This window comes from Lynx canadensis, chromosome C2 (assembly GCF_007474595.2).
Source record: "Lynx canadensis isolate LIC74 chromosome C2, mLynCan4.pri.v2, whole genome shotgun sequence".
NCBI lineage: Eukaryota > Metazoa > Chordata > Mammalia > Carnivora > Felidae > Lynx > Lynx canadensis.
The window spans coordinates 98,463,530-98,477,485 of NC_044311.2; the positions used below are offsets into that span (position 1 = coordinate 98,463,530).

Genomic DNA, 13,956 nt, shown 5'->3' on the forward strand with positions numbered 1-13,956 from the left:
AGACCAGTAAGAGAAAAAGAGCTCCACACTTACGTAGCTTGCTAGGTATCATAAATTTCATGTCTTACATACTTAATAGCTCACTTGCTAGTCACAAAAACCCTACGGGCTATCCTCCACTTTACAGAGGGAGGACAATGAACTTCATGGAGATGCAATAACATGCCAAGGGCCAGTGGTAGGAAGTGGCAGAGCTGGTATTCTAAGATTTTTTGTTTTTTTTTTCAACGTGTTTTTATTTATTTTTGGGACAGAGAGAGACAGAGCATGAACGGGGGAGGGCAGAGAGAGGGAGACACAGAATCGGAAACCAGGCTCCAGCTCCGAGCCATCAGCCCAGAGCCCGACGCGGGGCTCGAACTCACGGACCGCGAGATCGTGACCTGGCTGAAGTCGACGCTTAACTGACTCGCGCCAACCCAGGCGCCCCGCAGAGCTGGGATTCTAATCCATCCACAGCTCTCCCACCTCACTCAGAGGTCCAAGCACAGCTCTCTCATGGCCCTGCACAACCTCTCGACCTCACCCCCTTCTGCTCTGTAACCTGCCTCACTTCACTCCAGACACTCTGGTTCCCTGCCACCTTCCACACATCAGCCTGTCCTGCCTTTGTACCTGCTATCGTTTCTGCTTGAACCACTCTTCCTGCAGATATCTGCATGGTTGGCTTCCTCATGTCCTCCAGGTCCTTGACTCAGTTGTCCCCTTCTCCACGAGGGCTTCCTGATTACTCTGATTAAAAATTGCCCTCAGATATCCTACACATACACACACACACACACACACACACACACACACACACACACACAATTCGCCCCATCTCCTTACCTCCTTCTCTGATCTGGTCCTTCTCCAAAATGCATATCACTATCGAACATACTACATCCTTTATTTATTTCTTACTGTATTTTCCTCCAGAATGGGGCTACATGAGGGCAATAATATGTATCCCTTTTGTTCATTGCTGTATTTTCCAGTGCTTAAAACACTACCAGGCATATAGAAAAGTGCTCAATAATTATTTGTTAAAGCAATAAATAAAAAAGCTCCAAAGTATCTAATTTTATAGACATTGTTTCTGTCTCCTCCCAGGAAACCCATTGGGGTCACTCTTCTCCCATTGGGCTATGGCGCCTCTGAGCCAGCTGAGTGGCCACATCAACTCCACCTGTGGGGCAGAGAACTCCACGGGGGCCAGCCGAGCCCGCCCACATGCCTACTATGCCCTCTCCTACTGCGTGCTCATCCTGGCCATCGTCTTCGCAATGGTCTGGTATGTGTGGCAGTGCTGAGGAACGGGCTTTGCAAACCACCACCAACTACCTGGTGGTGAGCCTGGCCGTGGCGGACCTGCTGGTGGCCACCTTGGTGATGCCCTGGGTGGTGTACCTGGAGGTGAGTAAGCCCCAAGTGCAGGCTGCCTGTGTGACTGTACTTGTCCTTGTCTTCCCTGAGTACTGGCCTTACCAGGTTCAAAATGCTCCCTGTCATGATCCAGGGACTGGGAAGGAAGGAGAGCCCCTCTCATTCTCCCTTTCATAAGAAACTGAAGGCCTGAGAGCTGTCATTATCCAGCCTCACTTGCCCTATCAGAACCAAGGAGCTGGGAATTGATTGTGTTCCTGGGTCTCCAACAACCAGGTGACTGGACTTGAGTGAGGAGACTCCTCCTAAAAATGCATCAGGTCCAGGGTGCCTGGGTGGCTCATCAGTTGAGCATGTGACCACCTGATCTCAGGGTCATATATTGCAATCCCCACATCACATTCCACGCTGCGCTTGGAGCCTACTTAAAAAAATTAATCAGGTTTATTCTCTTTGCCAGCACATTGCAAAGATGTGGGGGCTTGGGGAGGCAGTCCATGGTGTCCTGCATCAGTGTTTCAATAGATAGAGGGCTGGGGATGTGCAGAAAGGACCTGAGACAACAGTGAGGGTGCAGGGGGACTCAGAAGGAATCACAGAAAAACCAGAAAGAATTTTTAATGAATGAGGGAAAAAAAGAGAAAAAAACAGTCCTGCAAATAGATCAGACTTCTTTGATGGTTTAGTTGCCCTCGGACTCAGTTCTTTCCTCCTGGGTACCAGCTCTCCACAGACTCTGCTACCAAATAGACCCAACCTTCACATTTATATTTTTGATGCCTCCATTAATAGTACAGAGCCCTTACCAGTCAGATAATGCAGCAAACCCTGGAGATTCTTCTGGAGAGAACAGTTCTTAAATTTGAAAGGTATTTTCATTTGAAAGTGCAAAACAGAGTCAGGAGGTGATCAAGACAAAACATCCATTTGCTAACAAAGGAATCAGGGTACACCTGTTCAAGAAACAGATATTCTTACCAGGAAAACATGCAATTACTGAAGAGTTTTTTAAAAAAAACACTTTAATGTACTATAAATATGTCTCTCCTGCACCGTGTATCATGTATCATTTAAAGAGGTTCCAATGAAGGATCAAAATGATGCTACGATTAAGAGAAATTAAAATTTCATCAAATTAATATCTCAGTTAATATTAATAGTGAAGGTGACAGTTAATTAAGTATGACATATCACAGGAGAGTAAAAACCTCAACCATAGACTGCCTAGGCTGGTACCCCTATTAAAGAATGACTGGGAACTAAAATTAGACTTATGATCTCAAAGGGGAACAAAAAAGAAAGAAATCAAGAAAATAGAAAAGTAAAGGAAAAGCATAAAAACATCTAGGCTTATTGGGGCAGAGGTAAAGGCTGAGGGAAGACTTCAAAAAAAATAAGCACTAATTTTCTCCCAGTTAGGATAATCCTGATGGCAAAAGATCTTATAATTATCTTGACTTTTCTGTCACCCAAAATGACTGAAGCAACCTTGAAGTCAGAAGCTATATCTTTGTTCTTTTTCTCCTGTAGCCCAAACGTACTACCTGGCACATAATATGTACTAAATAAATATTTGATATATGAATGATTAAATGCATCCTTTCTGTAATGTATGCATTATATGGCAATTCTGCTTGTACTGTCTGCAGCTATATCTATTGTTACAATGAATGTTTTGTTTTTTTTTCACATCTAACAATAGTGAGACTGAAAAGGAGTTAGACACATATGATATTTCTGTTCAAGAGTAAGGCAGACTTTAGGTGCTACAAAACCAGTATGGATTATTAGTGATCCATAATAATAATATGGACACACCACCATCCCACACCTCAGAGTGTTTCTCATATACATTACAAAGATTCTTAAGTCTTTCAGTCAGACAGGTCAGATGAGGACCTCCATGATAATGAACACCTTAATTGCCTCTGAAATAAAACCAGTCTTCTGGTGTCTATAACAAAGCCATTCAGGGTCACTCGTCAACTGTCCATTGTGGTTGCTTCCAGACTCTGGATAGACCATATGGAAAATCTCTGTAGATACCAGTGTAGGATATGGACATTGTGATTTTTCCACACTAGACACCCATGCCATCCCCTTCTAAGCCACACCTGCCAAAATTGATGATGTCTCCCTTCTACTGCTGAGTGTAGAAGACTAACTGAGCCCACAGAGAGCCAGCAGGAAATCTTGCCAGAGGTTTACTGGACTTCTGTAGGTTAGGTCTATGAGGGTTTTTTTTTTTAGTGTTTATTCATTCTTGAGAGAGAGAGAGCACCAGCAGGGAAGGGCCGAGAGAGAGGGAGGCAGAGGATCAGAAGCAGGCTCTGCACTGTCAGATGTGAGGCTTGAATTCATGAACAAACCATGAGACTTTGACCCGAGCTGAAGTCAGATGCTTAACCAACTGAGCCACCCAGGCACCCTGGAAATTATGAGTTTCCCTCCTGAGATGAGCTCTGGTGGAGCTCTTGGTTCCCTCTCATAAAAACCCATAGGCATTCTGTCCAACAGGTTCTTTGGGGCAAGTATTCAGTAATCAAAATCATGGTCAAATAACTCTACAATCTTATAGAGAAAATTTGAGAGACATCTCTCCACTGGGAAATGGGCTTTGGGACCTCTTTTTTGTCTTACACATTTTCTTTAAAACTCTAGTCAATGCAACTTAATATTTCTGTACCAATTTGGCCAACAGTCCACTAGAGTCTCTCTCAATAAAAGACAACATGACTTAAAGCAGCCATAATTAACAGACAGCCAGTTAAGATACTAGATGGTTTCTAATCCAAAGGACCAGGTCTCCCTAACCAACCACAGTATATACTTTTCCTCATCTTAATACCTGCCTGCTTTCTGTGGACTTCAAAAGTAGACAGGGAATCTTAAGGAGAGAAAAGAGTACTTTGAGTCCTTAAAGGGACTGTAACTATATAAGTCCCTGGGTCTCAGAGAAGAGCAAAGCATTATTCTCACTAACTTCTCCTAATGGTCATACGATTTGAGCAGCTGGTCGAGTATTACATGATCATACCTAAGAGCTCCCTTAGAAAGAGGAAGGATGCAATGTTGACCATAGCACAGAGACTGCTGTAGGCATGAGGTCACCCAAGAGGAGAGCACAGGAATGAGAAGAAACACCATGTGGTGGCCAAACTAGCTGCCAAATTCATAGCTTCCTGTGCTTTGACTTGAATACATCCATATTCTTTGAAGGAAATTTGGCTCATACCAGCCAGATACCTTCTTTCAAAGGAAAATTGCCAAATTTTGCCAGCTCCAGTATGTATGCTATAAAATATTGGAAAATATGACTAACTGTGGCCTAAACAAATAGGAGTTACTTTTCTCACACAACCAGAATTCTGGAGGAAGGCAATTGTTTGTGTTGATTCAGTTGCACCATGGTGTCATCAAGGACCAATCTCTTCCATCCTTGGCAAACTGGCTTAGTGCTCATGCTACTCATAGGATGGCTGCCATAACTCTCAGCATCATGGCCATATTCAAAAATAGGATGGGTGGGTATATGCTAACTAACTTGGATGTAAATTAAAACTAAATAGATAGATAGATAGATAGATAGATAGATAGGATGGGTGGGGACAGTAGAAAAAGAAATAAAGGGAACGAGGGGTGCCTGGGTGGTTCAGTCGGTTAAGCGCCCAACTTCGCTCAGGTCATGATCTTGCGGTTTGTGAGTTCGAGCCCTGTGTTGGGCTCTGTGCTGACAGCTCAGAGCCTGGAGCCTGCTTTGGATTCTGTGTCTCCTCCTCTCTCTCTCCCTCCCAGGTTCATGCTCTGTCTCTCTCTGTCTCTCAATAGTAAATAAACTGTAATTTTTTTTTTTTAACGAAAGGGAATGGAAGGGAGGGAAGTGAACAGAAGGGAGGAAGGAAAAAAGAAAAGAAGAGAGAAAGAAAGAAGCCCTTTCCCTGGAGTGCCTCAAAGCATCTCCTAAAGGACTTCACTTAAGTTTAATTAGCCAAAGCTGGATCATAAGGGAAGGATACAAGGGAGGATAGAAAAGAAAGTGAAAATGTGGGTTTTATTTAAAAAGAAGATGTGGTGGGAGGAATTGCTGTGAGATAGGCAAATAAAATGTCCCATAACATTGCACTTCTGGTGAAATTCACTGGGATGAATGTCATTCCAGCATAGGATTATTCTACGGAAAGACTCAGAACTGGGAGTCAGAGGACATGGAATTAAGTGAATCAAATGGAGGTGACAGCTATACTTCCCCTATGTCACAGGCTTCATGATAGGCTTAACTGTCATCAACTGAGAAAGCACTTTGATAACTAAGAAGTGGAGCTATAAATATCTCAGTTAAGACACTTTTCAAGAGACTAAAAACAGACTACCTTACAACCCAGCAATTGCACTACTAGGCATTTACTCAAAGGATACAAAAATACAGATTTGAGGGGTACATGCACCCCAATGTTGATAGCAGCATTGTCAACCATAGCCAAACTATGGAGAGAGCCCAAATGTCCCATCAACTGACGATGGATAAAGAAGATGTGGTATATGTTTACAAGGAATATTACTCAGCCATCAAAAAGAATGAAATCTTGCCATTTACAATGATGTGGATGGAGCTAGGGTGTATTATGCTAAGCAAAATAGGTCAATCAGAGAAAGACAATGCCATATGATTTTACTTATATGTGGAATTTAAGAAACAAAACAAATGAACACATGGGAAGGGGGTAAGGAAGAGAAGAGAGGGAACAACCAAGAGACCATTAATGATTGAGAAAAAACTGAGGGTTGCTATAGGGAAGGTGGGTGAGGAATGGGCTAGATAGATGATGGGGTCCTAAGGACGGGCACTTGTGATGAGTACTGGGAGTTGTATATAAGTGATGAATCACTGAATTCTACTCCTGAAGCCAATATTGCACTGTTAACTAAAATTTAAATTAAAAAGGGTGGGGGGAGGGGAAGATACTTTAGTTGTAAGTAAAAGAAAACTTAGTTCCAATTGACTGTTTAAGCCAATAAACAGAATGCATTGGCTCTCATACCAGGAACTTTAAAAGTCCTGTGGTAGGGTGGGCTACAGGCACAGTTTGGAACAGGGGCTCCAGCTCCATTTCCCCACAATTCTCTCAGCTCTCTTTTATGTATTGGCCTTATCCACAGGCACAGGGTAAGCGATAGGCCTTACATGTGTACCCCATACCACTCCACCAAGAGAGGAAATCTGTGTCTCAGAATTCCAAGTAGAAGTGTCAAGGTGTACTTTGATTGAACTGGCTTCTGGCACATGATTTTCCTCTGAACTAATCACTGATAGAAGAGTCGGTTTTAGCATAGATGATTGTTCTTTCCAGAGAACAACCAGCTAGTATGCACTACAGTGGCTTTCACTGATACCATTCTCATCACTAAGGCTCACAGGAGCCTAGGCTTCGGCAGGGGGGCTAGCAGAGGCCTTCTTCAGTGTTCTTTGTCCTCAGGCCCTAGCAGGGAAGTTCAGGATAAAAATCATGCAGGTGATCTCAAAGCAGGTTCTATTTAGAGGGGCGTTGGCCTGGCTGTCTCATTATTCAGTTTGCAGCATTTTCTCGAAAAACCTCTTTTCTGTGCCATAACAAATAGTTCTATCTCTGATTCCTCTCAAGGTTTTAATTTCCTGCTTTAGAGACGCTGCAGTCTGTGTGGAGCTCCCTCTCCAAGCACAAACATCCCATTTTGTTCCACTCGGTTAACCACCTTTTGTAATGTTTAATGCACTTATATCAAGCCAGAAAGACAACGTAAGCAGCCAGAGGAACATTAGAATACTAAACTCAGAATACTTGGGGTCCCAGTGTGGACAGGCGAAAAGATGTGAGAGTTAAGTAATGCAGACCTAGCAAAAAAGAGCAGGGTGGGGTTCAGGCAAGGAAACTCACCCCAGGGAGTCATCAAGGTCAGATAGTGATGATTGAGAAAGAGCTACCGGGTTTTGGGAAAGGAGCCTCTGGCCCTTATAATGATGTTGATTGTTAGAATAAAGGAGAGTCTGTATTTTATTTATTTATTTTATTTCTATATCCTCTTTTTTATTCTCTGCTTTTATTTATTGTGTTTGTTTGTTTATTGTGAGAGAAAGAAAGAGAGCATGCATGTATGGGGAGGGGCAGAGAGAGAAGGGGAGAGAGAGAATCCCAAGCAGGCTCCACACTATCTGCACAGAGCCCCGCACGGAGCTTCCAGCTCAGGAAACCTTGAGATCATGACCTGAGCCAAAGTTCGGATACTTAACCGACTGAGCCACCCAGGTGTCCCAAAGAGAGTCCAGCATTTAAATGGGTTCTCCACGAGTCTTACACGTCTAAACTTTGGAGCAGTTCTGAGCTAAACCTTTATTATAGGGAGCGGCTTGTTCAAAAGACAGACTGTTGGACCTACTCAAGATCTCCCAAACCAGAATGTCCAGGGTGTGGCCCTGGAAGTCTGTAGTAACTGTACCAGCACCCCCTGCCCCAGCCCTACTCCTAGCCTGAGTAATTTGTGCAGGCAGCTGGCCATCTGCTACCATATGACATTTAGGAACCACTAATCTGTAAAACCCCCATTTCACAGATGAGGAAATTGGGATTCAGATCATTGAATCCCCTATCTTCCCCACAGCAATCCCCCTGCCCACCCCCCAAAGATTCCAAATGTGGCAAACAAAAATGAATGAAGAGGCTAGAGAAGTAGTTCCATGTTTGCCTCTTGGACATCTCCCAAACAACTAAAAAATCCATCCCTTAGAGCAAGCACTCTTAATCAGGGGAGGCCATCAACTTGGATGTAAATAAAATTACTCCTTTATTTTCACCAGACTGACATTTAGTATTTTCTTCAATTATGAATGTAGGCATCAACCCACAGCAGAAAAATCTTTAGTGTCACCAGTAGAAATCACAGATATTTACGTTTTCAAATCACATTACAGTTGTTGCAGACACTTTGAAATACCATTTACACTCACCAGTACTTTGAATTACAGGCATTTGGACCTGCCTGCCACTAGGTCTTGTGATTTAATGCATGATTAAAGAAGCACATACATTAAAATACTTTGGTAACTGTATTTCAGTATAATTGATATTCTTTGTGATCCACTGTATTTTATTGTATGCACTTGAAAATATTCTTCTGGAAAGGGAACCATCAGACCAAGGGATCCATGGGGCACCGAATGCTCAAGAAGCTGTGCTTTAGGGATGACCGTTTCTGAAGACAGTGTCTTGCCCTCCACCCCCACCCCCGCATGCCCAAACCTCCCAGGCAGTAAGATTCACTGGAGGGACTTATTATTCCGAGTGGGGCCTGAGAATCATTTTGTTTAACAAGAGCCTCAGGTGATTTGGGGAATGCTGTCTTCTAATCAGTAAATTTGGGAATGCTGCCTCAGGCTGTGTCTGTTGGAAATCAATAGCCAATTTCAGTACCTGAAGACGCTGCCTTGCTTACTCCCACCTTCTGTATCGCCAAGGGAGTTACTTATATTCATTAGCAAGTGAGAGTAACACCACCTGGCCATTGCACAATTCTGGAGTGAGTTATTCATTAGAATTTAGGAGAAAGGTAGAATCATGTCTCTACAGAGCCTTAAATCGATCAGATTTTGGTTTTGCTTTTTTTTTTTCTCCTTCAATTTCCAAGCTCACCTTACCTTTTATGTTCTCCCCACACTTTGTCCTTATGCCCCCATGAGCACTTTTCACATTGTATCCTAGTTATTTCCTGCGTGTCTCCCTCATGGGCCCTCAGCTCACCCCGGACCCATTCATACGTGACTCCCCCAAACATTGCACACTACGGTCTGAGGCCCTGGGGGCAAACCAGGCTCCACTCACTTGAATATGCTCACCGGAGCGAAGTATCAGACACTCAGTTGATACTGGCTGTGTGGTGGATGGATGGGCCAGGACCAGCTCTGCTCCCTCCCAGGTGGTAGACGGGGTGGACCTGTAGACTTCCCAGAAGGTGTGCACCAAGGTTCTAACCTGTGAGAGGCAAAATAGAGTAATCGTTAATATTCAGGGTTTGTAACGCCAGCTGCTTTTACTAGCTATGCGTCCTTAGGCAAACCACTTGGCCATTCTCAGTCTCCACTTCTTTACCTTAATCTGGAAATAATATTTAGCTCACGTGTGAGAGTTACTTAACCATGTGCTTGGTCCTTTGCAGCTCTATTGATTGCTTATTAGTATTTACTTGGTGTGGAGGACTCCAGTAAAGAAAAAAAAAAAAAAGGATTTCCATTATATATCCCACCAGTTAGAGATTCTTTTTCAGGAGTAAGCTCCAGGAAAGGCTAGTGATGGTACCTTAGTGGGAGTTACTTCAATCAGCTGATCAGACTTTTTTTTTTCCTTTTGACACTTAGTTGAGATCAAGGAGAATGGGAAATTTGATGGTAGAAGTGGGGACAGGAAAAGAGGAAAGTAGGGGCGACTGGGTGGCTCAGTCGGTGAAGCATCCGACTTCAGCTCAGGTCATGATCTCACAGTTGTGAGTTCGAGCCCTGCGTCGGGCTCTGTGCTGACAGCTCAGAGCCTGGAGGCTACTTCAATTCTGTGTCTCCCCCTCTTTGCCCCTCCCCCGCTTGCCCTCTGTCTGTCTCTCTCTCTCTCTCTCTCTCTCTCTCTCAAAAAAAAAAATAAATAAATAAAGAAAGAAAGATTTAAAAAAAAGAGAGGGAAACCAGAAGAGGGTGGCACAGGGGAAGCCAGGGGAGACCTTGAGGGCTTTGGGCCTCCAGGGGCTAAAGAAGCAGGGTACCAAAAATCCTGCAGCTGTGTGCTTTCACTACCCCCCTATAGCAGGGCAGGCAACGACCTCCATCCCAATGCCCTGTCTGCCTCTGCTAGCTGTGCCACCCTGGGGGAAGTGCTGACCCTCTCCCAGCTTTCGTCCCTTTCTCTGTGGTAAAAACAGTAGCAGTCTCTCATAGGATTACAAGTGGCAATAGAGGCCATGTATGTAGAGTGCTTTGCAGAATCAAGACTTAGTAAGCATTCAAGAAATGTTAGCTATTTGTACTAATACAGGTTATGTCAGAGACCACTGACTCTTCAGAATAGTCCCTGCTCCTACAGAATTAAGGAACAGTAATTCAATTTCCTATCAAGTAAGCATATCATTTGTCCCCCAAAAGCTTTAAGGGCACATACAGTAAAGAACAAATTCAGTTTTCAGAATCTAAAGCTTCAAAGGTATAGACATTCCCAGAATGGGTCATGTTGGTCAGTGACTCGTGCAGAGTAAGTTCTCAATAAATGTTAGATTGTATTAACAATGTTAGGATCTCATAATGATCTCTAGTCATTTTATTTAAGAATGCCTTGCTCCTCAGTTATCACATAAGTTCTTCAAGGACAAGGCCTGAAGTACATTTTTAAGACCTCTTAAAACACAAAGCAAATCCTCCTTCTACAAACTAAGGGGACTCACAACTACTTGCTTCATGAATGAATGAATGAATGAATGAACAAATGAACAAATACCCAGCAAGCACTGGAGTTTGCTATTATTGTAACTATCCTCTCTCACCTACATTTTCACCCCCAACTCACAGACACAGGCATTCACAATTTTGCAAAAAAAAAAAAAAAAAAAGCAGGCTTTACCCAATTTAAGACATAAATTGCATAGTAGACTTATGTTAAAATGAGACTTAGTATACAAAATTCAACTTCTGCAAGAAGCTTTTACAGTATACAACCATCCAGTGTACTGAGAAAACCGTCCTTTATTCTCCTGGCTCCCTTAAATCATTGTGTTATTATGACTATACAGCTCCCTTTTGATGAGTTTCTCATTCTCAGAATTCCTATAAATTCATATTAGGCCTTATTTATATAGAGCCAAATGGTTGAACTATAAGAAAGTAAATCCACAACCTAATGAACAAAAATAACAACTTCATCACTAGTTTGAACTTTTCATTGTTGCTTTTAAACAAAATATCCTTGGTGAAGGCTTCTCAAAATAGAGTCTGGAGAAGACCAAATACAGGGCTAAACATCGGGTGCTGAAAAGAAATAAATCTAAGGGGAAGAAGTGATTAGGGAAGAGAGACTTTCACAACCTTTCTTTAGTGGAGTAAATCAGAAATGAACAGTAAAGTGACTTGGCCACGTAACATGAATCTTGGATGAGAAAAACTAACCAGAGGAACAACACCATCTTCACACACTCTCATTTGGACAATACCTGTTTTTTCCCTTGAGAAGCTACTTCAGAGGTTAGTGTACCTATTTTTCAATCCCCTTTCTCTTAGAGAGCCACTGGGCCTGCCCAGAAGGGATATCATGAGCACCCAGCTACAGCCAGGGGCACAAAGCTTCACAGGTTTCCCCTTGAGAAGCATGGTCCCCAAGGGCAGAGGCACAAATGCCTTAGGGCCCAAGAATGGAGTTTATGGGCACTGTGAAAGTAACAGTCTCCCTGAACATGTCTGGTTTGATTCGCTATGTAAAAAGTTTTAAAATAAAATAGAAATATGCTAGGATACCAATTAAATTACCTAAGTTCCTGGCACTCTGTAAGCATGACCAGGAGGAAGTTTGGGAGCTTAGAACACACATGTAAATGCGTGAGGCCAGGACCATCCTCACTGGTGCTGTGAGTCATAGAATCAGCACCCCTTTCTGATGCCCTGGACCCATTGTTCCCCCACCTCCTGGTGACTGAAACCGGGGCATCCAAGCCAGGTACATTGGCACAGACTTACTTCACAACAGGTTCTTACAGATATTGTTCTAGAATGCTTCCAAGCTTTAAAACCAGAAGCCAGACAGATTTTCATTTTAGAGGTAAGTGTCATGAAAACGTGTTCCCAGCCTGTTTCCTGGGTACATGGTAAGCTCTCCACTGTGAGGAGGGCTTCAGAAAAGGCAGTCTTGGCACATGCACACATCTGGCTATCACCCAAGCTCTTCTCACTACCAGCTGGGCATCTATGGGCATACCACTTAACCACGAGGAGCTTTAGTTGCCTCCTGAGTTTGAACTAGATCAGTAATTCTCAAATCTTGGTGTATTTGGAGGGAGTGGGGAGAGGGCCAGAGGGAGTATTTAAAAATGAAAATTCATGGGGGTGCCTGGGTGGCTCAGTCGGTTGAGTGTCCGACTTCGGCTCAGGTCATGATCTCAAGGTTCGTGGGTTCGAGCCCCGCATCAGGCCCTGTGCTGACCGCTTGCTCACAGCCTGGAGCCTGTTTCAGATTCTTTGTCTCCCTCTCTCCTCCGCCCCTCCCCCACTCGTGCTCTGTCTCCATCTCAAAAATAAACATTAAAAAAATTTTTTTTAAATGAAAATTCATGGGCTCCAGATTCAGAGATTCTGACTCAGTAGACCTAAGGAAGGGTTCAGAAATCTGTATCTTTAAGAAGCACCCCACTGTGGACCACACTTTCAGAAACACTGGACTAAGTCCAGCACTAATTTTCTAACATTCTGTGAATCTGTCCTTTCTTGGGTGACCGATCATCTTGAGCAGCCTGGAACTCCTCAGTGTCTGACTCCCTTTGGCACAATGGTACCAGCCAGAGGGAGGGCAATGTCAGCACGTGCAGGCTAGCCTAGGGAAGGCAACAGACTTGACTGGGTTGTCGGGGGGAAACACTAACATCCTTGTCTCTGATGCTCAGGTAACAGGTGGAGTCTGGACTTTCAGCCGAATTTGCTGTGATGTTTTCGTCACCCTGGATGTCATGATGTGTACAGCCAGCATCCTGAACACTCTGCGCCATCAGCATCGACAGGTAGAGCTTGGATTCCCCTTCTACCAGGTCTAGGCTGCCAGGTGGCGTGGGAAACCAGCCTGGAAAGCTGCTTCTGCTATATTTGAGGCCCAGGCTTTGCACTTGAGGACACTGGGGTCACTGTCAAGTAGAACTTACCACTTAGGACATCTCTCTCGTTTCTTTTAACTAATGTTTGCAGAAGAGAAGAACCCCTGTGGCAGGAGAAAAATAATTATCCTATAGCTTTCCTAGCCTTTCCTTCTTCCTAGACCCCTAAAGAGGATTCTGGTTTTGCCTTCCCACCATCCTCTGGGGTTTTTGTGATTTCTAATTGGGAGAAAAGGGAGAGCAGGACACAGACAAAAAAGGTGAGCTGACAAGACTTTGGAGGAAAAATTTCCCATTATTATGTTGTTTGTTTTGATGAAGAGGTAGGAGAAAGAGGCAAAGAGAGAGGAGAGAGAAATGCTTGGGAGTATTTGCAAGGAGGGAGAGAAGAGAGACGTGTATGGGGAGAAAGGCGATTTTAGGCATTATGGCTACGATCTATTTATTTCCTTCGTGGAGTTTAAGGAAAACAAGGAAACGGTGATGTTTTTAGAATTGCTTTCTGGTTGGTGGAGTGGATTTCTGTGATTGTGAGTCACCTTGATGCATGTCCCAGCTAAGCAGGCCTCGCTTTCCCTACCGAGAGTGCCCAGCCCTGGCCCTAGGAGCCTCTGTTCCTCACTTCTCCTCTCCTTTTGTTTCCTCTCCTCTTTCCCTTTTCCCCTGCCTGGGCCTTGGACTTGCTCATGGCTCCCATGGACATCTCCAGGCCCACAGGGGGCCCTGGGGAAAGGA

General features: G+C 43.9%; 1 protein-coding gene across 1 annotated transcript in view; it reads left to right on the plus strand.

Annotated features, from left to right (window-relative positions):
• The first annotated feature begins 1,127 nt into the window (after nucleotides 1-1,127).
• DRD3 (dopamine receptor D3) overlaps nucleotides 1,128-13,956 on the plus strand; it is a 33,183-nt gene continuing 20,354 nt past the window's right edge. Inside the window, 5 exon segments of the mRNA XM_030329803.1 lie at nucleotides 1,128-1,260; nucleotides 1,263-1,289; nucleotides 1,292-1,395; nucleotides 13,018-13,107; nucleotides 13,109-13,131. Coding sequence (XP_030185663.1) covers nucleotides 1,128-1,260; nucleotides 1,263-1,289; nucleotides 1,292-1,395; nucleotides 13,018-13,107; nucleotides 13,109-13,131 — 377 coding nt within the window.